The sequence below is a fragment of the Argentina silus genome, assembly GCF_951799395.1.
Source record: "Argentina silus genome assembly, chromosome: 15".
NCBI lineage: Eukaryota > Metazoa > Chordata > Actinopteri > Argentiniformes > Argentinidae > Argentina > Argentina silus.
In genome coordinates, this window is record NC_139669.1 from 5,075,988 (window position 1) to 5,101,013 (window position 25,026).

Consider the following 25,026-nt stretch of genomic DNA (forward strand, 5'->3'; position numbering starts at 1 on the left):
CACAGCACAACCTCAGATATGAAGTATATATATTTATGTGCTCTGCCAAGTGGCAGTCAGCTGTTTCTTTTACTGTGAAAAGGGGGACTGTTCTGAGGTCAAGACAATGGCATCATTGACCTCTGGCTCAGGGTCAGTAAATAGCCAAACAACTCATACTGATAAAACCCCCTGGTCTGTAATGTAAGATGTGCACAATGACGGTTCCCTGGAGCTTCTGCAGATCCTGCTGTTTTCTCTCTGTCTTCCTGGCTCTGAACGCACACCATGCTCGGTCCGCTCCTGATTTCTCCGGTGAGTGTGTTTTTGGCGTTTACTATTGCTGTTGTAGAGAAAAAGTAGGAAAGCTAGATCTGTCTCACTCAGCACTACATTCTGTAGAGGAAGCTCTGAAAGACACCGTACATTCCCTGATTTATCTCCCACACATCCTGTGCCAAGCAGCTGCAGAGGCTCATGCTGAGAGACCAAAGTCAGGGTTAGAAGGCTCTGGACCCGGTCCTCCCCATTGTTTCTCTACACATCACTGAAAATGAGATCAAGATCAATAATGCGATAAAGTTAATGTACTGCTATAGTTCCAACTTGAATTTCACAAATGCAAGGCAATATTTCAGCGTGAAAACAAGCCGAGTCCAAACACACTCAGGATTTGTCTGACAAGATAGATAAGCAGTCCTTGCAGGGGTGACCAGAGGTGTCTTTGTCCAATGTTACCATTGTCACTCTCTATCTCATACATCTGACCCTGCATCTGTGTAGGGGTGTGAGTGGCCATATAATAGCTCATTGTGAATGAGAGCCTGGTACTGCCTCATAGGGGCCCTGTGGAGCTGCCACCGGGGGGAACACAAGGGGAAGACTCAGTCAGGAAGAGACAGACAGAGGCCAGGGACAAACATAACAATGGGAGGGCAGATCCAACTCACTGTTAACTCTCCTATCATGTGTTTGTGTGTGTAGTGTGTGTTAGAGCTCAATACTGCACACCCAGGAGAGCTGCTCCCAGTGTTTGAGACACCACCCCCTGTTACCAGGGCTGGGTGACTGGTATAGAAACAGGGCATCTTAGTCAGTCCAACTCTAGGTCTTGTAGAGTTTAAAAGGTTGTTGTGTAATCCACTGTGAAATCACTGTATGATGATGTTTTGTTCAGTTTTCTCAAATGTTCTATTGATAATTAATTAATTTCTTAACCCCAGAGTCTGCAGTCATTCTGACCTGGGTGAAGTGTGTCAGCCCTTGCCTGTGTGGTTATACTTCTATTTCTTTAAATCACATTGTGAGTCATCACCTCGGACTGAGAACAGCTTGTCATGTAACAAATAACACATTAAAACCACTCCCAGGAGATTAGATAGGACAGGGTGTTCGTTTGACCAGTGTCATAGTGTGAGCACTTGCCTGCCTGATAAATTTAGCTTTTGGCTTCACAATACACAATTTGATATCGGTTTCCAATTCCTGTCATATTTGCCATTGTATGGTGGGGAATGGTGGTCTATTCATGTCTCCCATTCTCTTTCAGTTTACCTACACACAATCCTGAGAAACCACACAGCCCACGCCTGTGATGGGGACATCCTCTCTATCAAGTGTCCCTCCAGAACCTCTGTGGCTGTCCTGTCAGCGTTTTACGGACGTTTTGTACCAAGCAAGAACTTATGTCCCTCTACCAACACAAACATGACTGAGGACAGCACTGAGTGCACTTCCTCTGTTGCTATCCAGGTACTTGCCCACAGTGTGGTTCTCTACTGCAAGCAAAATAGAAATCAACGGATCTAAAGTTACTTCAAGATGACCTACATTGAAAGTACTTTATTCAAATGTATATCCATTGACATGCCGTTTAAGGTGATTCCGTATTAATGAGAATAGTTGTGAGCGGCATTTGACACCCATGTTGTTTTCTTGCCCAGAAAGATTTTGTTGTCTTGTCCCATGTAGAAAGTAGTGTCAGAGTGCCAGGACCGTCGGTTCTGTCAGATACCTGTCATGAGCCCTGTGTTTGGACTGGACCCCTGCCCCCTCACCAGCAAATACCTCTTAGTGTCCTACAAGTGCCGCCCAGGTGAGAACCAAGTTATTTTGTGTGCCGGAAATAGATGATCAGAATGGCTATAGTTGTGCTGGATTTGTCTTCGATTAAACTGCGAAGCAGGCCATGCAAAATGTAAAAAAAAAAAAAAAACAACAACAACAACAATATAAATCAACCACATTTCAGTTTCTTTTCGCTGAATTATATTCGTTCAAGTTGATAATCATGAACACTTGTGTTTTTACTTTTCAGAGCACCATCGCACTCGGTTGGTGTGTGAGAATGAGAGGCTGCGGCTGGTGTGTAAGAATGAGACTGTCCTGGCAATCTACTCCGCCACGTTTGGGCACCTGCTGCACGGGAGTCCACACTGCCCCCAGGAGACTGCGCCACATACTGACATGGGTCAGAAACAAGGAGCTAAAGTGCCATCTAGTGGTCAAATAATAGGATCATGAATTTACCGATACGGATCAATAATGCGTAACTAATGTTCTACTACTGAACACATATTGAAAAATAAGTCCCCAAATATCAACCTAACATGTATTAACTATGCATGGAATATGTTCAGCACTGTGGAACAGTACATGATGATATTTGACATGTTACAGACATACAGTACTGTACAGTACTAGAGTCTACATCTGTCTTTCAGAGTGTCTGTCCCCATCGGCCCTGAGGAAAGTGTCACGCAGGTGCCATGGCAGGGCCAACTGTTCAGTGCTGGCTGACACCCAGAGCTTTGGGGACCCCTGCTTCCCTGGGACCAGGAAGCACCTGCGGGTGTCCTTTACTTGTGGTGAGGGACAGGAGCTGATAGGGTGATACACTGTACCATATGGAACATGTCACATGCACAGTGGCACTTTGACCCACACTGTGAGCCTATGAACGTTAGCTGATACTGTTAAATTGTTAGCTGATACTGATTTTAAAGAATATTTGCTTAAATATCACAGGTATTTCAAATGATCCAGTGTATAATTAAAATAGATTGATGATGTTTTCATATTTTTGGGATCTCTAAAAAACACATCTCTCTTTTGTCCCACCAGTTCCTCGATATCTCTTGGAGGATGTGGGACGTGGGTCATCAACAGACCCTTTCTTGATCTCAGACTACACACATGGTAACACACCATGTTTATTGTCCTCAAAAGACAACTAAAAAAGTCTCTGGTGTTATTAATTTTTTAGCTATCCCCTTTTTTGGTTTAAGATTTAAGATGTATAAAAGACATATAAACTATAATAGCAAAATATAAGAGGCAATAAAATACAAATTCAAATTATATACATTTAAGGCAAGAAAAATATACATTCAGCAGAATATTGCACAGGGGTTTGATTTGGTCCTGGTACATTCAATAATTACATACATAGATACAAGCAGAACAGTGTTTGAGAGTGCAACGCAAATCAAAGTGAACTGTAGTCAGTTGGGTGATTAAGGGGTTAATTCATTTGTCAGAATGACTGCCTGGAGAATCTCGCTGGCTACTGAGCCTAGTCCCCTCTCACCTGCAGGCGGGTGGTACACTGGCCCAAGCGTCTCCAGGCCTCAAAACGTGCTTTTAACCAACTCTCTGGAAATCTTTGACAAAATACTGGGTATGTGTGTTGTTTGCTAAGCATGTGGGCCAGCTGCTCATACAAGTATGGTCACACATTGCAATGTACAGTACAGTATGTCTTGGCTTACATCTATCATCAGTAGTCAATAATTGTACTGTTCCTACCCGGGTTTCATATCAGTTCACCACATGTTACATCATTGTGGCTGTGGGATGCTTTGCTCATTGTCTCTCTCTTGACTTGTTCCTGTCAATACCTGATTAAACACTATCATACGAGTTTCACCTCAGCCTTGTTAATCCCTCCTCCCAGGTCTGCCAGAGAGAGTGGCTCTGTACTTTGTCTCTGGGATCTGCGCTGGCCTAGTCTTCCTGCTGTGTCTGTTTGGCCTGCGCTCCACTGTGGTGCGGGACGTCAAAGACCTGGTGTCTGAGATTGGGGACGAACTGAAGGCCTCTCGCAGCAGGGGTCGCCGTGTGCTCATGGAGGACCTTTACGACGACTACTCCTCTGACTCCTCCTCCTTCCGACGTCTCACTCAGACCTACCGCACTGCGGACATCTTCAGTCCGTCCATGACGGTGGAGATGGTGGAGCGGGAGGAGGAAGGGGAGAGGGATCCACCCAGTGGGGACATCTGGCCCCACAGGGACTCCAGCCCCTATGCCATCCACAAGATTAAAGCCTGCAATCCATAGGGGAGCTGATGAAGTGAGTCAACAACAACAACAGCATCATCATCAACATCATCATCAACATAACATTCATCATGGACTGGAGATGAACATGCAGCCATTATTTTTTTGTATTTTTAGTAAGTTTTTTACTTGCCTCTAAAGGGGCAATATGAGATTCAAACAATAACAAAGTATTCTTTCACCCCCTTTTTTTTTTGGTAAACAGCTCAGGGCTGGGGCTGGAGAAATGTAACCACTCTCAAATTCATAAACGCAAGGACTGACCATCCATGAGATCAAAATGATAGTTTAACCATGTTTTGAAGCTATACAGTGTCTGTTTACAATTATATTGTACATGGAGTAAAACAAGCTTCTATTTTTGGTTCTGATGGGTTTGAACTTTGAAGACAGTTGAACTAAGCTTGTGAAGCATGTATAAGTTACATTAGTAAAGAATCAATGGCTATATATCATTAATTGAAATGTCCAAAAATTTATGAATCAATCCCAGATTGCCCCTTGAAGTATTCATATGGCATCTTAACCTGATTAGGCCTATATTCACATGAGTTAAGTAAAGATAAAGTAGCCTATTGAACTGTCCCAGTAGGTGACGCCATCCTCAAGCACAGTTTAATTGATGTTAGGGTGAATTTGTCCCCTCTAAAGAGATTTGGGAAGGGCTCACTGACATAAATTAGTATGTGATGATACATCAAGTAGGCCTCTATTGTTCTCACCTATCCCGAGTATAATCCGTACTCAGGTAAAAGATTTTGGGTTGAGAATTATGTGTTTGTCTGTACAATGAATGGACCCAACATGTTTATCAATGTAGTTACTAATTACTACAGGCCTCTTAATAAAGTGAACATGTGGGTAACAGTTGGGTGATCCATTAGGATACCATGGAGCTGATCAATTGTTCATTGACTTGATATAATCTCATTGTTTACACTTAGACACACAATTTATTTTTATTACAGTTTTTTCTGATTGCTTAGGCACTATCTTTGAAACTATAGGCTATTTTTGCAAAACTCTACACACTAACCACAAAACCTTACACCAAACCATTATACATCTCTTGCAAAAGCAAACAATTCAATTGTGTTTTTGCATTAATACAGTACACAAATCATTTGAATAAGCACACGAACCACCAACTACGCATTATAAATGAAAAACACTTGTGGCTTTTGCTTTATCGGACAGGGAGAGTCTCTGACAAAGACACAGGGGAACAAAAGGGCATATATACACAACAGTTAATCAGAATGAGTAGTGATGAGGCAGCACTGGCACCGGACCGCCAGAGGAGGGCACCAAAGTCACCTAGAACAGCAACCTCAGGCGTCACAATAAGGGGAAAAAGTTTTGTGTTTTTTTTTCTTTCTCAAAATGTTCTAACACTCCTCAAACAACAAAAGCGCAGTAGAAAAAAACAAAAACATTTCTGCTAGAAAAAAAAAAGAACAGAAACAGGCTAAATCTCACCTTCTTTGTGGGTCTGGCCATAAGACTTCATCCACATCACATGCAATGTTGTCTTGAGCTAGGCAACGTGGAAAGTATCGCCTGGAGTGCCATATCCAGGCCTGGCATGACCCCTGATCGATGTCTCCACAAGCCTCCTCCATTGCCTGTAGAAGGGCTGTGCGTTGGTGGGGCTGGCAATCATACACCTTCCAACACCATGCAGAGAAGAATTCTTCAATAGGATTCAAGAACGGAGAGTATGGGGGGAGATTGAGTGCGATGAAAAGTGGGTGACCTGTGAACCAATTGTGGACAAAAGCAGCCTGGTGGAAACTAACATTGTCCCAGGTTATAACGTACCTGGGCTGCTCTGGCCCCTGGTCATTAAGAATTAGTCTGTTGTGGAGGGTGTCCAGAAATGTGATAATGTGTGCAGTGTTGTATGGGCCTAGGATCGCATGATGGTGAAGAATGCCATTTTAATAGCCGCACACATTGTTATGTTGCCACCACATTGTCCCGGGACGTTGATGATGGCGCGGTGTCCGATGATATTTCCCTTGTTTTTGCAAGGTTGAAACCTGCCTCGTCTACATACAGTATATTAGCTCATGATGCACTACACCTGCTTCTAGCTCCATGACTCTCTGAAAGAGACAAGACAAAACAATGTAGCACAGTACGAAAAGACAGGAATCAGTCAATATGATGTAGCACCATACACTTCCAGATCCAGTAACACATTCTAGCACAGTATAGCTGACCTGCATATATTCATATCTCTTGTTTTATACGGTCTGAGTTTCTTTCAAAAGGGACTGTACGGCTGCTTCATCCTAATTCTATTGTGTTTCAGTAGACGAGACGGTGCAGAGACTCACTCTGTGGATGTTTTGGAATATGGTGTTATTTGCCATTATGTGGCCCTGACTCCCCGTCCTCTCCTCCTCCGTACAATATTGGCTTCCATTGTTGTCCAAACCAAATGTTTACCTGTGGCCTATTTATAGTGCTCAAGCTCTGATTTGTAAGTACTCATTATCTAAAAGTGTTTTCACGTGTCAATGTGGAAAGGCAATTGGCAAAATAGTGTAGCAATGTAGAGACCAATGTTTACAGTTTTGCTAGAAGTGTGTTATTAAATTGCAAACTGAGTGTAAAGCAGAGAACGTGCATTCAGTTTGGCACGCTTGGTAAATGCATTGGCTACAAGTCTTAATGGTTTCAGAGATAGTGCTGAAAGAATCACTGTTAGTGTTTTAGCATTCAGAAAAAACCCAAACATCATAGTTGTTCCCGGCTAGTTGAATATGCGCAGATGCTGCGCAGTTTAGAGGTTTGTGAGCAGATGCATCTCGGACAAGACGACTGAGGGGTGGCTGGAATGCAAGTGCCTCTCTTTGGATTGTACGTAGCCTGGCACCTGGATGCTGTGACATTGAAGAGGAAAGAAGACAAGACAGCATCAAACTGCAGAAGGTGCCATAGATAGGGTGTAGCTAGCTAGCTCCCCCAATCAATTTTACTGGCAACAATATCATAGCTATGTTCATACCGGTATTTAGCTAGCTAGCTAATTTAGGCAGCTAGCTTTGTAGCTAACACTTGCCTGTGCGGTGTACGAACGTGAGTTGTCTGGTCTGCTAAAGCTAAAGACCACCAGAACATTTTCCTGCGACAGCAATTTGAATATACCACTTAGATCTAATTGTTAGATTAGTCAATTAACTGGGTATTTTGTTTTTAAGTACGTTCCTGCCTTATTGAGGCGGCCCAGAAGGAGTTGCTAGCTGCCGGAGGGTTGACAGCTAGCAAGCGTTCCCAGTCCTCCACCCCCGCGGCAGGCAGGCAGGCAGCTGTCACCCCGGAAGGCCGGGTACAGGGGTGGGCATTTAACTTTTCTGGGGGAAAAAAACGTCGGGAGAGACCGTCTAAATCGCTGGACAACAATATTAATGTCGCTCACAATGGATTCTTTGGGCCTTGGGATTTGCGATGAGAAATGCTTGACAATATCCTTTTTAAAAGTCCTTAAAGTCTGTGCCGTTCTTTTGTTTTGTTTTTAGCACAGTTGTACTAGCTTGCTTCCAGTTTAGACAACAGACTACTTCTGGCTACATACATTATGGTTTTTGCGCGTGAATCGGCTTTTCTTCTGTATATCTGTTGATGTTCTTGCTGCTGCAGCTGTGCTCGTCATGCCTCAGTCATGCCTCAGCTGTGCTCCTGCTTTGCTTCAGTTTTGTTTCAACTATTTGAGTGAAAGTGAAGTAACCAACTACTTTTTCAGAAAAATGGACATGCTGTTTTTGATCATCAGGCAGCTACTGTTATGACCTAAGGATACAATTTCCATGTACTGAATCTCACGAATGATATAACTTTATCATTTGATGTGTCTCACAAACATACCTATTGAATATAAATCAACATTTTGGCCACATATTCATAAACCAACATGTCTGGCTGAGTTGTTTTTTTACTTTGTTTTATGTTTAATCCATGATACTCTTCTGTGCTCTCGTATATTTGTTGATGATACCTTAACTGTGGTGCTCACACTGTAAAAGGACTGGAGTTGAGGTCTGGTAAAAAGGAGCCCAGGCTACTGTCACTGATTGAGCGCTCTGGACAGTTTATGTAAGTATCTGAGAACTCAGTGACTGAAATTCCACCATCTTCTTTCTTTTCTCACTCAGCCTGGGTTGACGAACAAATGTGGACAAGATGGTCAGGTTTATTTTGTCACAGCTGAGTGCAGTTAAGGTGACACATTTTGTTGCCACACCTTCCCACCAAGTGCTTCTTCTAAGACCATTACCTGACCCGTCTCGGCGAGATTGTATGAGATTTTTACCATTGTTGCTGTGTCCAGTGGTAGGTAGGCTACCTTGTGTTGTTTTATTTCATAACATAAGTCAGGTTTCTGGTGGCTTTCCCACCAATAGGATGCTCTTACGGTGGTAATATAATCCTCTTTTATCATTGGTAGAGGTGCTGTGGAAGGGTTGTAAATGTCAACAGGGTCCACCAGAACATCCTCTGTCTCAGTGTGTGTAGACCCACTGTTGATTCATCTGACAGTCCTCGCCACGTTGAAGTCCTATGAGTACATTTTTAGTCAGCAGCTCAAGCGCATGGTTCAGTGTTTGATGTTTTTGTCAGGGTGTTGTCTTGGGTTAGTGAGCAATAGCTGTGTGTGTGTGTGTGTGTGTGTGTGTGTGTGTGTGTGTGTGTGTGTGTGTGTGTGTTGCCTGAGAGAGAAGGATTACCTCCAGTGCCAACCAGCATGCTGCCCATTATCCCAACATTCCACCACTATGTCCTAGACTCTAATGAGACTCACATGAGCACACAAACTCCATGGTTGACTAAATGCATTAAAACTGTACACCAACGCACTAAGGCCTGCTCTGGTCTGAGGAGTGTGCATCACTCCAAGAGGCTGACAGGTCACAGGCCTTTCGATATGATGTCAGACTTTTACACCGCTATGGAAGAATGGATTTTTTGTCTAAAGCTATGCCACTGCTGTTGTGACACACCTTGAACCGATACTGCTATGCAGGGATAATGGTGAGGATTGTCATAGTAAGACATGACTTGTTGAGATTAGATTATTATGTTTGTTGCTATTGGATAAGAGAACATATGATTTAGTGATGTGAGTGGATATAGCCCAGGCCTAGCGGGATAGGACAGATCCTAAGTTGGTGTGTAGGTCTACATACAATAACAACACTAGGGCTCAGTGAGTAATATAGGCCTACATACAATAACAACACTAGGGCTCAGTGAGTAATACAGGCCTACATAACTTCTCTGTCTAGTATCATACACCTTTTTCCCGTAGCTCAGCTCATTCCCCGCTACTCGACAGTAATCAGATTTCCTGTTGAGTTGTAAGGAAGTGTTGGCATGTTCTGCGGAACCTGACTTCCTGGCGGCTGCTGCTGCTGCATAGTCGTTCTAAGGGAGTTTAAGATGACCTACATTAATCTACATTACAGATCTGATGATGCTCCACTTGAATTAAGCTCTGGCCATGTAGCCTAATCATTTCACTATAAGCTCTGGCATGGAAATGTCTTGCTTTTGAATTTGCATGAAGCATTAATTGTGTTTTGAGGCTTGGTCTGCAGAACCAGATGCCCTGGCTGTGGCAAAGTCAAGGAGTGAATGAAATATGACTTGCATTAACCCACATTTATCTCTCTCTCTCTGCCCCTCTCTCTGTCTCTGTCTCTCTCTCTGTCTCTCTCTGTTTCTGTCTTTCTCTCTCTGTCTCTGTTCTGTCTGTCTCTCTCTCTCTCTCTGTTCTGTCTCTCTGTCTCTCTCTCTCTCTCTCTCCCTCTCTCCCCCCCCCCTCTTTCTCTCTCAGGTTGGGTGTTCTGGCGAACCCTGATGCTGTTGTGTCCAGTCCAGTGCCTCAGTTGTCCATACCCATCAATAGTAACTTCCAGATGGTGCGAGGTAAGTGCCCATAGGTCACTCTAAATATTCCTCTCAAATGCTTTTCCGGTGCATTTAAATCCAGAACATTCTTGTTGAATGCTAGGTTATAGAATTGCTGCAGACAGAGCTGATTATAATTCCAATCACAACAGGCACATTTGTTTATGGAGCAGAGCCCCTCTTCTTTAAACCCTGTGGGCATTTAACTTCACATTCCTTTAGTTTCTACCATGGTAGCAGCAGTGTGTTTACTCAAGGTTATTGCTTGGTGCTGTAGTAAAAGAAGTCCAAGGTACAATACATTTCCCTTGCTGTTACAGAACAGAATTTGAAAGTCAACAGCTACTACGAAGAGCCTATTGGAACCCACCCCTCCTACCCCTATAGACCTGCATTCTGACTCTTTTCTTTTCTTTTCTGCTTTATTTCAGAGGCCGAAGAAGCACTACTCATTGACATACCGCTAAGTAGTAAGTTCACTTTTGTATTCTTGCTCCTGCTTCCTAGTTTTAGATGCACAACTGCATTTAGTTGATTCTAATGGAGATTTACAATAAACCAGGGATGTTATTGTTCCAACTTTATAGGTAGAGCTGAACAAAGTCTGAACAAAGTCCTTTGTTGTGATGACAACCAAAATTAATAGCTTGTGAAAAGCTTTTCCTCCAGTTTGGCTACATTTTTAGAGCATACTCTGGGCTCCGTGCCTGTCTGCTTCTTTATTTAGTTGCAAAAGTTGGTCATAAGTTGCCATGGGCAACCTGCACTTTGTTGAATTGGCTTGGAAAGCACTTTGAATTGCACTTTGTTGAATGTCATTGTACAGAGATGGTACATATGTAGGTCCTATATTAGACTGCATAGTCTGTGGGAGACTAAGGTGTGTGTGTGTGTGCGTGTGTGTGTGCGCGCGCCTGCACGTGTGTGTGTGGGTGTCTTCCTCCCTTCCCTCCCAGCCTGCTTGCGGATACGGGTGAGAGGGGAGAAAGCTCCCGAACTGCTACTGGAGCTCCAGGACGATGAGCGCAGTCACTTGTTCTTTGCCCAGGTGAAGAAGGCCAAGCAGCAAGGTGAGCCTCCACTCCACCACTGCTCAACACTACCACTGCTGTACCAGTCCTGTAGCTACTGCTACCATCCCTCCCTGGGGCATTCATTATTCATATACTCATCTAACATTTATTTACCCAGGGTGGCTTACACACTGCTTACTGATTTCACTACGTCTTCTCTCACCCATGCCCACTGGTGAGGTTCACCCGCTCCCTATGTTTGAGGCCAAATGCACCTTTTGAAGGTGACAACCACCAAATGATTGCTACCAGAATATGTACCCAGACCAAGTCGTTGAATGAATGAATGAATTAACTGAATGGTATAACACATTTAGAATGGATATCAACTGGTGTCCTCATGTAATCTGCTATAGTGGCAGCTACAAGACTGGGTGGCTCATCATCATGTTGGTTTGTGTTGTGTAGAATATCTCTTTCGCCCCCAAATGTGATTAAAAATGTCTGCTTTGAGTTTATAAAGACCTCATCCGCTATTCACTGTCCAGGAATGGCATGAGAAGATCCACTAAGAACCACAGGTTGCGAAGCAGTTTGGCTCGATGTGTGACGGCAACAGTCTTAACATGAAAACCCGCCGCACCAGTTTCAACCTGTCCACTGTTGCCTTGACGATTGAGAGAGAGCCAGTTGTAAATGAGGTCAGAGTGAGAAGAATTACGGCAACGGATCCTCTTGCGTCAGCTAACTTCTCGTTAGCTAGCCGCCGCCCATGCTACCACCGCTCCCTCTCAGCCCTGTTGTTCTGGGTGTTGCGCAATCTTTATCTCTGGTAGTATTTGCACTGGGAAAGGTCAGTCAATAGAAACAGGATGATGCATTGCATAGAGAAAAGGCTAAGGGTTTTAACATGGCATAGCATTATTATTCTATTGCGTTTGTCCTCGGGCTTGGGTGCCACAAACGATACAAGATTTACTGTATTGTATGCGAGGAGTAATTAGATACACTCACATGTTACAGCTTGAGAGAAAATGCTATCTTATAATTCATATGTTTTTTTTTTGGCTCTTGATTTAGTGATCAGTGCTGCGGTTTCACAGACTCATTGTTGTTTTCACAGTTACAGTTGAGTCAAAAATCATACAGCCCAGACCGATGGAGGCACCACCTCCCCCTCCACCAGCCTCCCAACCCCGTAAGGTGTCGGCCCCCATCCCTCCGCAGAGAGGACTTCACAAAGCTGCCATCCCGCCCAAGCCCGCCAATGCACTGCCCCCCAACCTCAACAACAGCACTTCAGTCAACCAGTCAGGCACAGGTAAGGATACCTGGACACACTCTATATGTGGAACTTGAATGTCACGGTTCAGATATTGAATCTTCCCGCCTGTTCTCCAGCGGACGGACGAGACCCAGCTCTGTCGCTGGCCACAGACTTTGGCTTCGAGGACAATTTCAACAACTCTCTCAAAGTGGAGGAGAAGAAGAATCAGCAGAATCGCATAGTCGCCCCAAGGGAGCCTCCCCCTGTCCCCCCTCTCCCTCCGCGTAAATGCTCCTACGCGCCTTCCAATCCTCTCCCAGCCGCACCCGCACCCGCCCCTAAAGACCGAGCTGCCTCCACGCAGGGCAAAGAAAGCTCATTCATCACTCCTGCCAAACAAGAGTGAGTGTCACCAGTATGACTAAGTGCCCTACAGCGTGTCAAACCAGGAACACATTCATTTAAATATTGTTGCTTGAATATTCTCATATAATATAAGTCCTGCTTTTTACACAACCTCCTCAGCCAATTAATGTTGTATCCCTGATCCAAACAAGGTTAGCTTTCTGAATGGCTCTATATGAATGTAGTTTCTAGTAAGGTTGGAGTTTGGCTACTAATATGAATGTATTTGGGTGATAACTGATGGTTTCCTGGACATGTAGTCTCAGGTCTGCAGTGGATCGTGTGGACCGGCCTTCCCCCTGGAACGACAGCCCCAGCACCAATAGTATGAGGCAGGCCATGTTCTCTAGTCAGACTGGCCAGAGAGAGTACCTCATCAAACACCGCCTGGTGAAGAAGGAGAAGGAGTACGTGGACATCCAGACCTTCAGGTGAGCAGGTGTGTGTGTGTGTGTGTGTGTGTGTGTGTGTGTGTGTGTGTGTGTGTGTGTGTGTGTGTGTGTGCGCGCGCGTGTGTACACGTGTGTGTGCGGGTGGGTGGGTGTGTGGGTGTGTGTTCCATGTCCTTTGCAGTAGTCACTAAACACTTGAAACCATGGAGAAAGGTTGAGTGTGCACATGTTTGTGAATGTCTAACACTTGTGTTCTTCTGTTTCAGGCTCTTTACAGGAACTTGGAACGTTAATGGCCAGTCCCCAGACAGCAGTCTAGAACCCTGGTTGTGTTGTGATCCAGAACCCCCTGATGTCTACGCTTTGGGGTCAGTGACATGTTTAAGTATCCTTATGTCCTCATTCTCAAAACGCCTCATTTCACCACATACTCTTAGGAGCTAATTTTGCTCTCCATGTACTCCATGTACCATGTGCTCTCTACTGTACTGTTCTCTACTTGACACTGTCGGGTATTCCACTGTGCTGACTTGAGCATGTGATGTGTGTGTCCCTGTAGTTTTCAGGAGCTGGACCTGAGTACAGAAGCCTTCTTCTACCTGGACTCCTCCAAGGAGCAAGTCTGGGTGGAGGCTGTGGAGAAAAGCCTGCACCCCAAAGCCAAGTACAAGAAGGTGAGTTAGTGAGAGGCCTCTGCTGATTTAATACTCACTGCAATGGGCAAATGGGTGCGTTCTAGAGCATTCTTCTCTCACTTGCATTCATAGAAGTGTAGCTTTTGTTGATACACACATGGGGCATGCAGGCTCTGTGAAGGGCAGAACTTGCATCATGTTTTGCATCATTCAGTTACTTATAACATTTTGATATGTGAATGTTGATGTTCTTCACAATGGATGCCCTTGTCTTCACAGGTCAAGACCATCCGACTAGTGGGCATGATGCTGTTGGTGTTTGTCAACAAGTTGCACAAGAATAACATCAAAGAGGTGGCGGCGGAACACGTGGGAACCGGCATCATGGGAAAAATGGTATAAATGAGTTTACCTTAAAGAAGAGGAAGTCTCTGTTCTCTTTTCACGCCGCATTGTCTCTGGGCTCAATGATACGATCTTATCTATTTTCCATTTCACATTGCGTAACACTGCATAGTGGTCTCATTCACATCTGAATTTGTCCGTGAGCTCATAGTCATTTAGATAGTTAGTTCGTTATTCATTGTTACACAGGCACATTTGTGCAAATGTAAAATAGGACACTGTGTATTTGAATACAACCCTGATACGCAGAGGTTTGTATCTTTGTAGGGAAACAAAGGAGGAGTTGCGGTGAGGTTCGTTTTCCACAACACCAGTTTCTGCTTCGTCAACTCTCACCTGGCTGCGCACGTGGAGGACTTTGAGCGCCGCAACCAGGACTACAAGGACATCTGTGCCCGCATGACCTTCCACCTCCTGGACTACCCCCCTCTCAGCATCGTCAAGCACGAGTGAGTCCCTCACCCAGGCCCGTAGTCAGAGGGTCTCAGGATCAAAGGACTTCACAGACAGTTGTCCTCAGATTAAACATTCACCGTTTCTCATCAGTGCAGTGTTACATATTGATCCGGTTTCCCGGACAAACATTGAGTGTAGACCTGGACTAAATTGCACTTTGGAGAGTCTCCATTGGGGATGCTTTTTAACCAAGAAGCAGGCTTAATCTGTGTCTGCTCATACTCTCGTATTACAATATTTGTGCCTCATTCTGTGTTCCAGTGTCGTGGTCTGGTTGGGAGATCTGAACTACCGGCTGTTTGTGTACGATGCATCAGAGGTCAAACAGCTGATCTCCCAGAATGAACTGAAGAAGCTGCAGGAGTATGACCAGGTGAGGATGGACGCACACACACACACACACACACACACACACACACACACACCACACACCAGTACATCTCTTATTGCTTCTCCTATCAGTGTCATAGAAAGAAAGTTATGTAAGCGCACCAGTAACACAACACTGCTCATAGATCATGTTGTTGTCATTTGAGTTCTGCTGCAGTATCATAAATCGATACCAGTAAACCCAACAATTGTCCCACGGTCTGTTGGGACAGTCTGTAGTACTTCTGTGTCCTGCAGAAGTGTAGTCTGTGGAATCCCTCCTTGTTTCCTCTTTTCCACGGCTTTTTGTGAACTATAAATAAAGGAGTTCCTCTTGTCTGTCTCTCCAAATATAACACTTGTTGTTGGTGTGTTATAACGGTGTATATTTGTCTGTGTATTTTCCCTCCTCTGTCTAAAGCTGAACATCCAGAGGCAGACCAGAAAGGCCTTCACAGACTTCATGGAGGGAGACATCAACTTCATGCCCACATATAAATACGATGCCAAAACGGATCGATGGGACTCCAGGTAAAAACATCCCAGATTAATGTCCCTCCAACGCTTATGTGATACCCAGAGATTTTGGAGTTTTGACGTGTTAAGGCTTTAACTGTTAACTTCTTTCAAACTACAGGAAAAAATAAAGTTTAAATAACTGTAATCCTACAATAGCCCATAGCCCCAACCTTTTGTCACTCTCCTTCAGATTCTTGGTGGAGTCCCACTCAAACACCACCCATCCTGCCATTCTGCCCCAGAAATAAAAATGAATCCTTACACAAATATAGACTGAGCTGTGTGAGGTTAGCTGAACCCGTGTGTCTGAAGCCTGACTCCTGCCTCTTGCCCCTGGTATTTCCTGCAGTGGGAAGTGCCGTGTCCCAGCCTGGTGTGACAGGATCCTATGGAGGGGCAGTAGCGTGAAACAGCTCCACTACAGGAGCCACATGGAACTGCAGACCAGTGACCACAAGCCTGTCAGCTCCCTCTTCAGCATTGGGGTAAGCTACTCCACAGTCAGCTTCTGGAGATGAGGCAGTGGAAGAGTAAAGGCAGTGGAAGAGTAAAGGGAGCTTTACACCATGAAATTCCCAATTTAGCAATGAAAAGAAATAATCTGCTCTGTAATATCCGCCTATGAGATTGTTAAGTAAAGTCAAATGTTTGTTTAGAATATTTTGCATACTGTACACATCTCACGGGGAAAGTTAGAACATGTATAAAGATGTCCAGCCTCATTTGATGGACGAAGAAAGAATTCATAAAATCATGGGGCCAAAGGACGTTCAGCCTTACTTGATATGAACGTACCACTATTTCTACTGGAGAACTGAACGTGTGTGAACTGAACGTGTGTGAACTGAACGTGTGTGAACTGAACGTGTGTGAACTGAAGGTGTGTGTGCTGAACGTGTGTGAACTGAACGTGTGTGAGCTGAACGTGTGTGTGTGTTTGACTGGTGAACAGGTGAAGGTGGTGAACTGAACGTTGTGTGTGTTTGACTGGTGAACAGGTGAAGGTGGTCAACGAGCAGCGCTACAAGAAGGTCTTTGAGGAGATCGTTCGCATGATGGACAGGATGGAGAACGACTTCCTGCCGTCTCTCACGCTGACTCACAGAGAGGCGAGTGGAGAAGGAGAGCGGCGCTACGCCACACAGACAGACAGACAGACAGACAGACAGACAGACAGACACCACAGATTCTCATCTCATTGATTCCCTGTCCGCCACGTCCACCATCAGTGATGTTATATGCGCGTCTGATCAATAACGCCGTTTCCTTTGCAATCATAGTTTTTGTCAGTGAGCAGAGTGTTCATAGCAGTTTTAAGAAGTGATGCCCAGGAGGTATTGAGTCAAATGAAATATGACTGAAATTAATTCTGGGAAATTTATAATTAGCCCAAGAAAATGTATATGATGAACCTATAAACTAGCTAGAATCAGGAGAGAGAATGGTTAGGGGATCTATTTCAACCACATTTCCGACAAGCAGGTTTCAGGCATCAAACACATACTCTTGCACCAACCATACTGTTGTGCAAGTTAATATAATATATAATAATATATATATATATAAATATATGTGGTCCTCTGTGGCTCAGTTGGTAGAGCATGGCACTAAGAACGCTTAGGTTGGGGGTTCGATTCCCGCTGGGACCATATATACTGAAAAATGCACTCACTGCAATGTAAGTCGCTTTGGATAAAATGTCAGCTAAATGGCATGTATTATATAAATGAATATCTGTGTGTGTCCTTTCCATCGTCTGAGTCCCTCTTCCTATAACTCTCTCTCTCTCCTGCAGTTTACCTTTGAGAACGTCAAGTTCCACCAGCTGCAGAGAGAGCGCTTCGTGATCACCAACGACGGGCAGGTCCCCTGTCACTTTGCCTTCATTCCCAAGCTCAACGACGTCCAGTACTGCAAGCCCTGGCTCCGGGCCGAGCCCAGCGATGGATTCTTGGAGCCCAGTGAGTACTTCTTGGCACGGCATGGCACCCTACCCCAATCACTGGTCCTGTTAGAGCACTTAACAAATGCATCCTTCCTTCCTACCATCCTTCCTGAGTGATTTCACCGGTCTGGAGGAAATCCAGGTTTCACTGATCATTTAGATGAGTGATTACCTGTGTGAGGAAGGGAGGAAGGGAGGTGGTCCTCTGGCTCAGTTGGTAGAGCATGGCGCTAACAACGCCTAGGTTGTGGGTTTGATTCCTGCTGGGACCATATATACCGATGTATGCACTCAATTTAGATAAAAGCGTCAGCTAAATGGCATATTAAGGGATCATTTTTAAAGTACCACTGCAGGTCAACACTATTATACAGTGTCCATCCCTGTTGGTCTCCATTGATCCTACTTCTCACCTGTCCTCTTGTCCCCTGTGTCTCCCTACAGATGAGACTCTGGAGATCTACCTGGAGGTGTACGTTAGTAAGGACTCCGTCACGCTGCTCAACTCTGGGCAGGATGCCATAGAGGACATCCTGGTACTTCACCTGGACCGGGGCAAGGACTACTTTATCACCATCTCTGGCAACTACCTACCCAGCTGCTTCGGCACCTCACTGGAGACCCTGTGCCGAATGAAGAAGCCCATCCGGGAGATCCCCATCACCAAACTCATCGACCTGGTGAGGGACACAGCTAGTGAACCACCTGACACAAGAGGGGTACACTGGGGAAGGATTGGAGTAATGTGCATGTATTCTATAGGGAACGGCCATTGTACGTATTGTATAGGGGATGTGCAGAGTGAAGTGCAGGGACTTGGATGAGTGATACTTTGGTCCTGACAGGCAGTTGATCGTATTTCTTCACACCATGTAATTGACCTGGCCTGGGAGGCTGCTAATCCTGGTTGCCTAGTTGTAAATCAGTCACGCTCTAACAGGTAAGATATGAAAGCCAGCGAAACACTGCTCTGCTGCCGTTAGGGCACTGGTGTTGAATGGCCCTATTCTACACCGAGATATTATTATATTATATTATATTATATTATATTATATTATTTAGATTCCTCGTCTATTGGCTCCTCTTTGCTTTCAGTGCCTGTTCAGAAAATGTTCCATCCTGCCTGTTCAGAAAATGTCCCAACCTGCCTGTGTCTTTGTTAAGAGTGCCCAGGGGAATGAGGAAGTGGCCCATTTTGCATAAAAGAAAGAAGGGCTTTCCTGAAGAGCAGGGAACTAAGGCTAGGCTTGTCTCCGTCTGTTCTACTATATACTCACAGGCTGTCCATGCATCTCCACACTGCTATTTTGTTATTCTCTATCTATGACATCGCCCTATGATTAGATGAGCATGCTGTTTTCATATAATTCATTCCATCGATCTCTTGCTTCCACTCTCACTATTTCCCTATCATTCTGTTGTGATCTGCACTGGTACGTTTGGGTGAAATTGTTAGGCTGATTCTGTAAGCATGTCTTACTCTAGCGACTCTTCTGACTCCTCTGCGGTTATGCCTACATTGTCTCTGTCCTCTTGTTCTCTCCTCTTGTTTCCCCTAATTGCCTCTCATTGCCTTGATCATTCCTTTCCAACTCTTCACTGCTCGGGGTGCTTGGTGATCAGGGAGAGGACAGCTTCATGGAAAAGGTAAAGTCCCTTCCCTTCAAGGCTACAGTAGTCGGTCTATAGCTGTTGGTCAGGACTAGGCAACCCTGGTTCCAGAGTGATGCTTTCTTCAGTTTTGACTCAAAAGACTCACCTCAAAGGAACCAGATAGTACCTCAGGTTCTGAATTCTGGAGGGGAAATTGGTTCAGTCGAGAGACAGTTGTGGGCTTCAGTCGAGAGACAATCGCATCAGCTGTTTGTGGGCTTAATGTGAACAAAAGTCCACAGTCATTGCAGCTCTCTCGAACCAGGGTTTTCTGCTCCTGCTACAGCAGTACTACACACCTCAGTCTGATATATTGGTGGTCCGTAAGAGGCTGCTATGAAAAGTGCATGAGTGCATATTATATGCACCCAATATTTCAGAGTGCAGGCAATGGCTGAGATTGATCACCCTCAAGCAGTCGTGTGTGTGTGTGTGTGTGTGTGCGCGCGCGCACGTGTGTGCGTGTGATAACAGTATAGGCTCCCTGCACATTACCATGCGGTCCCGCCACTGCAATGCACAGCAGTCCTTTAACACACTGTCCCTCCAGCCTCCTCACACCCACCGAAGCTCATTTCACAGCAGGTCACCCTCACTGCACAGCCCCTTCACACACATGATTAAGGCTAATGAGAGTTTAGGGAGAAGCACCACAGTGGGGCCTGCTCAGCTAAGCCCAAAGACCCACGTTAAGATGGATGTTAATCCTGTCTTCCCTTCCGTGTCCACACTGCTCACCGGCCAGTGAAACTGAATCACCGCATGGATAAACTCACCATAGATGGCCCCATATAGTCATAAATCTGGTGTGATTCATCACTTTGCCGTGGTAGTTTACGTTCGAGCACATACTGTGCTTCATGTGTTTGAGCTGTGTGAAAGTGGTTCTGTCTAGTCATATATTCCCTGCCATTTTTCTTTTGTAGAAGCTGCACCATGTCCCGAATGCACAGTAGCACTGCTGAGTGCCCTATCATATTTTACAGAGCTGCTGATGTTGTCTATGGGTCTGCAAGCTATCACTGTCTCCCACTCAGGTCCACTCAAGTCTCCTCTGCCTGTGTGTGTAACCCTGCTGCCAGAGGTTATTTTTGGCCCACTCTCCCAGTTTTCAGGGATCCATTTGCAGAGAGACTGAAAGAACGTGAGATGCAGCTCACAGTAAAATGGCTCTCGTCCATGCCCCAGACAGACCCTTAAGATAATCCGACTGTGATGTGCTACTTACCGACAATGGAAGTGCCATCTAGAATCTTCTTCAGCAGTCTCTGAAACATTTTGATCAATGTCATATCTTTAAGTCATCCTGAATGTGATGACTCTGATCTTCCTCTGGAGGAATTAATGAGTTCAAACTAGGTCTCTCTTGTAAAATAGATTCCATCTCAGTGGATAAATAAAAGTTAAATGAAAAATAAGTTTATGAATCTCTCCCGTGAGCTGTTCCTGTCCTGTCTCATTTCTAACATGCTGTTGTGGTCTGTCGTCTCTCAGGAGAAGTCCAAGGTGAGCTTCCTGATGGTGGATAGTGCTGGGACTGAGGACAAACCCTTGAAGATCCCCAAGGAGGTGTGGCTAATGGTCAACCACCTGTTCACCAAGTCCTGCCAGCAGGTGAGATAGAGAAAGGCTATAGGACACATTCAAAGTACTAATAAAGATGAAGACTTGTACTTTAAAGTACCAGTGTGTGCTTTGAATATGAATAAAGAAAAAAATCCACAAGTGCCGGACCCATATTGTGTATTGTGAAATTGACACAAATTACACAACTATCTAACAGTATGGGTGATGGTGCTATCCAAGTTGCCTTTGATTTTGTGAGGGGAAAATTATTTTGCTGACCTTTTCCAGAACTACATAGGCATCCCGTGCCCTACAGAGAAGTACCCTTGTTAGTGCCAAGGCACTTATCCAGACTGTTTTGAAGTTCAGGCTATTCTAAACGGTACTCTTCTGCCTCTCCTTATTCCAGGAGGACCTGTTCCAGACCCCAGGACTGCAAGAGGAGCTGCAGAATATCATCGACTGCCTGGACACCAGCATTCCAGACTCCCTCCGTATCCTTCTCGAATGTCCAGACTCACTGGCCCAGAGCCACTCGGGCCCCAGCCTGTAACACAAGACTGTCACTTAAATGCCACTGAGCAGATGGGTTACGGCTTTACAAAGGCTGCATGCAAACACTGCTGCCAAGACACATGGTACAGTTTTAGTGTTCTACATTCACTGCATACATTGAAGATATCTGGCATTAGGGATGAATTAAGATATGTATGGCTCAGTTATGTGATGTCGTGTGATTTTCTCATTCCATTAGTGTCCGTGCCTTTTACGTTATTCTTACACACACACACACACACACACACACTGCTAGTCTGCGTGTTATTCCCTAACTGTGTGTAGCTGGTTGTAACCACTCGGTGGCTGAGGCCCTGCTGATCTTCCTGGAGGCCTTGCCTGAGCCTGTGGTTTGTTACGAGCTCTACCAGCGCTGCCTGGACTGCTCCCACGACAGCCGCCTCTGCAAACAGGTGTGATGTGGCAACCTGTCGTTCCCCTTTGTGCTCTCATGTTGTCTTCAGTTGTGCAAGTCGTTGTCTTAGCGATGGGGAAACAGAAACAGAACTGGGTAGAAATAAAACGCGGTGAGGTCACCGCTTGATGTGTGTTTGGGCCTGGTGATTGGGTGTTAATCTGTCTTTTACTTTTGCTGTGTTCGACAGCTGATCTCGCAGCTCCCCCGGGCCCATCGCAATGTGTTCCGCTACCTGATGGCCTTCCTGAGGGAACTGCTCAAGTACTCTCACAACAACAACCTCACTGCCAACCTTATTGGTCAGTCCTATGTACCTCAACCTCACCCTCTTTACAAGTGTGCTTATTGCATCAAGTGTTCTTTCCCAGGGTGGGCTCAACTTAAATTCAGCCAATTGAGTAGATGTTGCAAAATTCTGATTCAAATGCACTGTTTCTAATGTGTCCATCGCCTGCTTCTTTCCCCCCCCAGCTTCTCTTTTTGCCAGCCTCCTCATCCGACCCCCACCCAACCTGGTGGGCAGACACACCTCACAGGACCGGCAGAGACCCACTGATTTCATCCTGGGGTTCCTCATGGGAGGGGACGAGGAGTGAGGGGGGACCAACCATGGGGGTCAGAAGTCAAACCCAGACCCCAGCCTCATGATGACAGAGGAATGGGGCGTCGGGGACAAATATGTGTGTGTGCAACCACGGACAGACACTCCTGATGATGCCCTTGAGATGGCTCAGCCGTGGGAGGACAGTGCTTTGTTTTGGACCTTCTCTTTCACAGACTGGTAGCCCATACCTCATCATGCTGTACTTAAGTCAATCCCTTCATCATCTACCAAGTCCCATAGTTTCACCTCTGCTCAAAATGCTGGCCTAGGTGTCTGGGTGTTGGCAGCTCTGAGTACCAGTTCCTGTCCCCTGACTGATGCACTTTTCAACTGATCCAGAGGACCCATGTCTCCTGTCTGTGTGGCATCACCTTTCCCCAGACCCCCCCCCTCAATTTAACGCCCTCAGTGGGGTGTTCCATGCCAAAATAAACCCCCTGTACCTTAGTTGTATGAATGTAAAGTACAGAACAGTATGTATCTATGTACCCTTAAAAGCTAAGATAATGATTCTCAATTACACTAATGAATGGAAACGGATTGGATTGCAGCTGTTCGACGGGACTCCTTCTCTCCAGGTGAACTTTTAAAACCAGGAGCACACATGCTGTGATATTGGAGGAAAGAGACTCCTGGTGCTAGTGGGAGAATGACTTATAGTCTATAAAAGAACCAGGTCAAGGAAAATCAACTTTCCTCCTAGAAAATAAAGATGACAATCTTGGCAGTCACCCTTTGGGGACAATATTGGGAGATGTGTTAGACATTTCAGTGGGATATCTGCTGTACTTACTTTTGAATATTGTGTTAACATTTTTTGTTTGTATATGCAACTCTTTGGTTGTTTTGATCCCCTTTCTGCCATCCTGTAAACCACAATACCCCCTAGTAGTGAAGGTATGCTGTGATTCTGTGTAACTGAACCTTGAGCCTTACTGTATGTTGAGTTTGGCTGATTTCTCTGTTGAACCCAAGTCACCTACACACAACTGTGAACCCAAGTCACCTACACACTAATTTCATGGTCAATAACAATATGGTGAAGAGTCATCACTCCTGCGTCTATACGTTGACTCAATCACACTGTCAATGGAGAATCTCTACAGGAGATGCTATTAAATTTAGAATTAAACCGGGATCTGAAGAAACCAGCCCTACGTGTGCTTCAGAACATCACAGAGCACCCCTAATGGCCTTGATGTCTTAACTGTTGTAAATAGTGCTCCTTCTTTCCCCCATTGACCTCTGTGGGTTTATGACTCCGTTACCATCTCTTACTACAGTGGTGCAAATATGTGTCTGTGTCTTCAGTATGTATGTACTGTATCTACCTTAATAGTTTATCTTTATGTTCTTGTTTACAATTTTAGTTTTCTTTCCTCTCTTCCGCCATGCTGTTTGCCTTCATGCCTATTAGAGTGTCGTTGTTTTGGGCCTGTTTTGATGACAAGGCTCCTGTCGCCTTCTTTCCATTCAGATAATTGAATGCCCTGGTTGTTACCAGAGCAAAAAGTGACGCGACGTTTTCACAGAGCAGGTTTAACAGGAATTAGGAGTTCATTACTCGTCCCCGGACAAAAGAAATCTGTTTTCCAGCAACCTTATCTTTGTGCCACAATCAGAGAAGAAATTTTTATTTATTTTTCTCCCCCCCAATCACTGCTGTGGAGTGTGTTTCTGTTGTGAAACGAGGAACACATTTGAACACTGTATTTCCTCTCTGTGGTTTTAACAGACCACTAACCTTACTAGATGACTAATCTTAAAGCAGCTTCTGGGAGTCCTGGCTCTTACAGTCCTGTGTAGTGACACTGTCTATGACACTTGTTTCAAAAGGAAACATTCCTCTGGCTCAGATTTCCAGTTAGCTAGTCTTGTCAGAAGAGCCTGTACTTTGCCTACTAATTGTATTCACAGGCACTGCAGGACCAGTATAACAACAAATGCATTCAAAGAATCAAGCTGTCAACGTGTTACAGTATGTTACTTTACAACTCACTGACCGTTAATGAAACCACACTATGATATGTCTGCCAGCTTACTACTGTACTTGAGTGGAGGTGGCACCATTATTACGTAACCTGTGCCTCATTGTAATCATCAGTACAGTAGATTCCTCAAATGGGCCAGGCGTACTTCTGCTTTCCTCAGAGTTGTCATAGCCGTTAGCGCTGACTTAGCTTTGCCAAAAGATGACTGGCATTGGAAGGAATGGATACTGTTGTCTCAGAATTAAACTTGGGCACAGAGAGTCTGGGATAGTCATCTCATTCACAAAGCTTGTATATGTCAGGGAGAAGCCCCAACCCCACAAACGTAAGATACGGTCAGATTGGGAGATCAATCCCTGCTCTAGAGTATTGTCTGATGCGTCTGCCTCTGTCAGTGTATCCATGTGTTGTGTTCTCATTTGTCGTCATCTCTGCTCTCGACGCCTTGGGTTTAGTAATGGTCTGTCTGGTAATGGTATGGTACACATGCAAACGGAAACTTGCACACCTGTTGTTTTCAATGTTTCTGTTTTTTTTTTTTTTTTGGTACTTTTAATTTATTTAACGGAAATAAAACTATGTACAAAAGAAGACTTT

General features: G+C 44.9%; 2 protein-coding genes across 3 annotated transcripts; both read left to right on the plus strand.

The window, feature by feature from the left end:
* Nucleotides 1-188: 188 nt before the first annotated feature.
* LOC310815779 (protein eva-1 homolog C) lies at nucleotides 189-4,495 on the plus strand (the record flags this gene model as incomplete). The annotated part of the gene is made up of 8 exons (XM_083685701.1): nucleotides 189-294; nucleotides 1,529-1,731; nucleotides 1,951-2,074; nucleotides 2,297-2,449; nucleotides 2,703-2,846; nucleotides 3,103-3,177; nucleotides 3,575-3,658; nucleotides 3,935-4,495. The coding sequence occupies 8 exons, from the start codon at nucleotides 189-191 to the stop codon at nucleotides 4,318-4,320; spliced, it is 1,275 nt and encodes a 424-aa protein (XP_083541827.1). The 3' UTR covers nucleotides 4,321-4,495.
* Nucleotides 4,496-7,160: 2,665 nt separating this feature from the next.
* Nucleotides 7,161-25,012, plus strand: ocrl (OCRL inositol polyphosphate-5-phosphatase). Of its 2 annotated transcripts, XM_083685931.1 has the most exons (24): nucleotides 7,161-7,260; nucleotides 7,530-7,793; nucleotides 8,342-8,421; nucleotides 10,163-10,254; nucleotides 10,668-10,706; nucleotides 11,193-11,306; nucleotides 12,373-12,570; nucleotides 12,651-12,918; nucleotides 13,182-13,352; nucleotides 13,580-13,681; nucleotides 13,873-13,987; nucleotides 14,228-14,344; nucleotides 14,621-14,802; nucleotides 15,071-15,182; nucleotides 15,600-15,709; nucleotides 16,047-16,182; nucleotides 16,696-16,806; nucleotides 17,493-17,658; nucleotides 18,087-18,322; nucleotides 20,790-20,909; nucleotides 21,271-21,355; nucleotides 21,702-21,829; nucleotides 22,022-22,133; nucleotides 22,306-25,012. In XM_083685931.1, exons 2-24 carry the CDS (start codon nucleotides 7,737-7,739, stop codon nucleotides 22,428-22,430), a joined length of 2,976 nt encoding a protein of 991 aa, XP_083542057.1. In that variant the 5' UTR covers nucleotides 7,161-7,260; nucleotides 7,530-7,736; the 3' UTR covers nucleotides 22,431-25,012. The 2 variants fall into 2 exon arrangements, with proteins under 2 accessions (XP_083542057.1, XP_083542058.1); XM_083685932.1 differs by lacking the exons at nucleotides 7,530-7,793; nucleotides 8,342-8,421 and having other exon boundaries at nucleotides 7,233-7,260.
* The last annotated feature ends 14 nt before the right edge of the window (nucleotides 25,013-25,026 follow it).

Bases quoted from the DNA above. Each gene is read 5' to 3' on its own strand.
- ocrl (XM_083685931.1), top strand. From the start codon at position 7,737: ATGTCGCTCACAATGGATTCTTTGGGCCTTGGGATTTGCGATGAGAAA. The intron at 7,794-8,341 runs ATATCCTTTTTA...TGTGGTGCTCAC, and splicing joins GCGATGAGAAATGCTTGACA to ACTGTAAAAGGACTGGAGTT. The intron at 13,988-14,227 runs GTGAGTTAGTGA...TTGTCTTCACAG, and splicing joins CCAAAGCCAAGTACAAGAAG to GTCAAGACCATCCGACTAGT.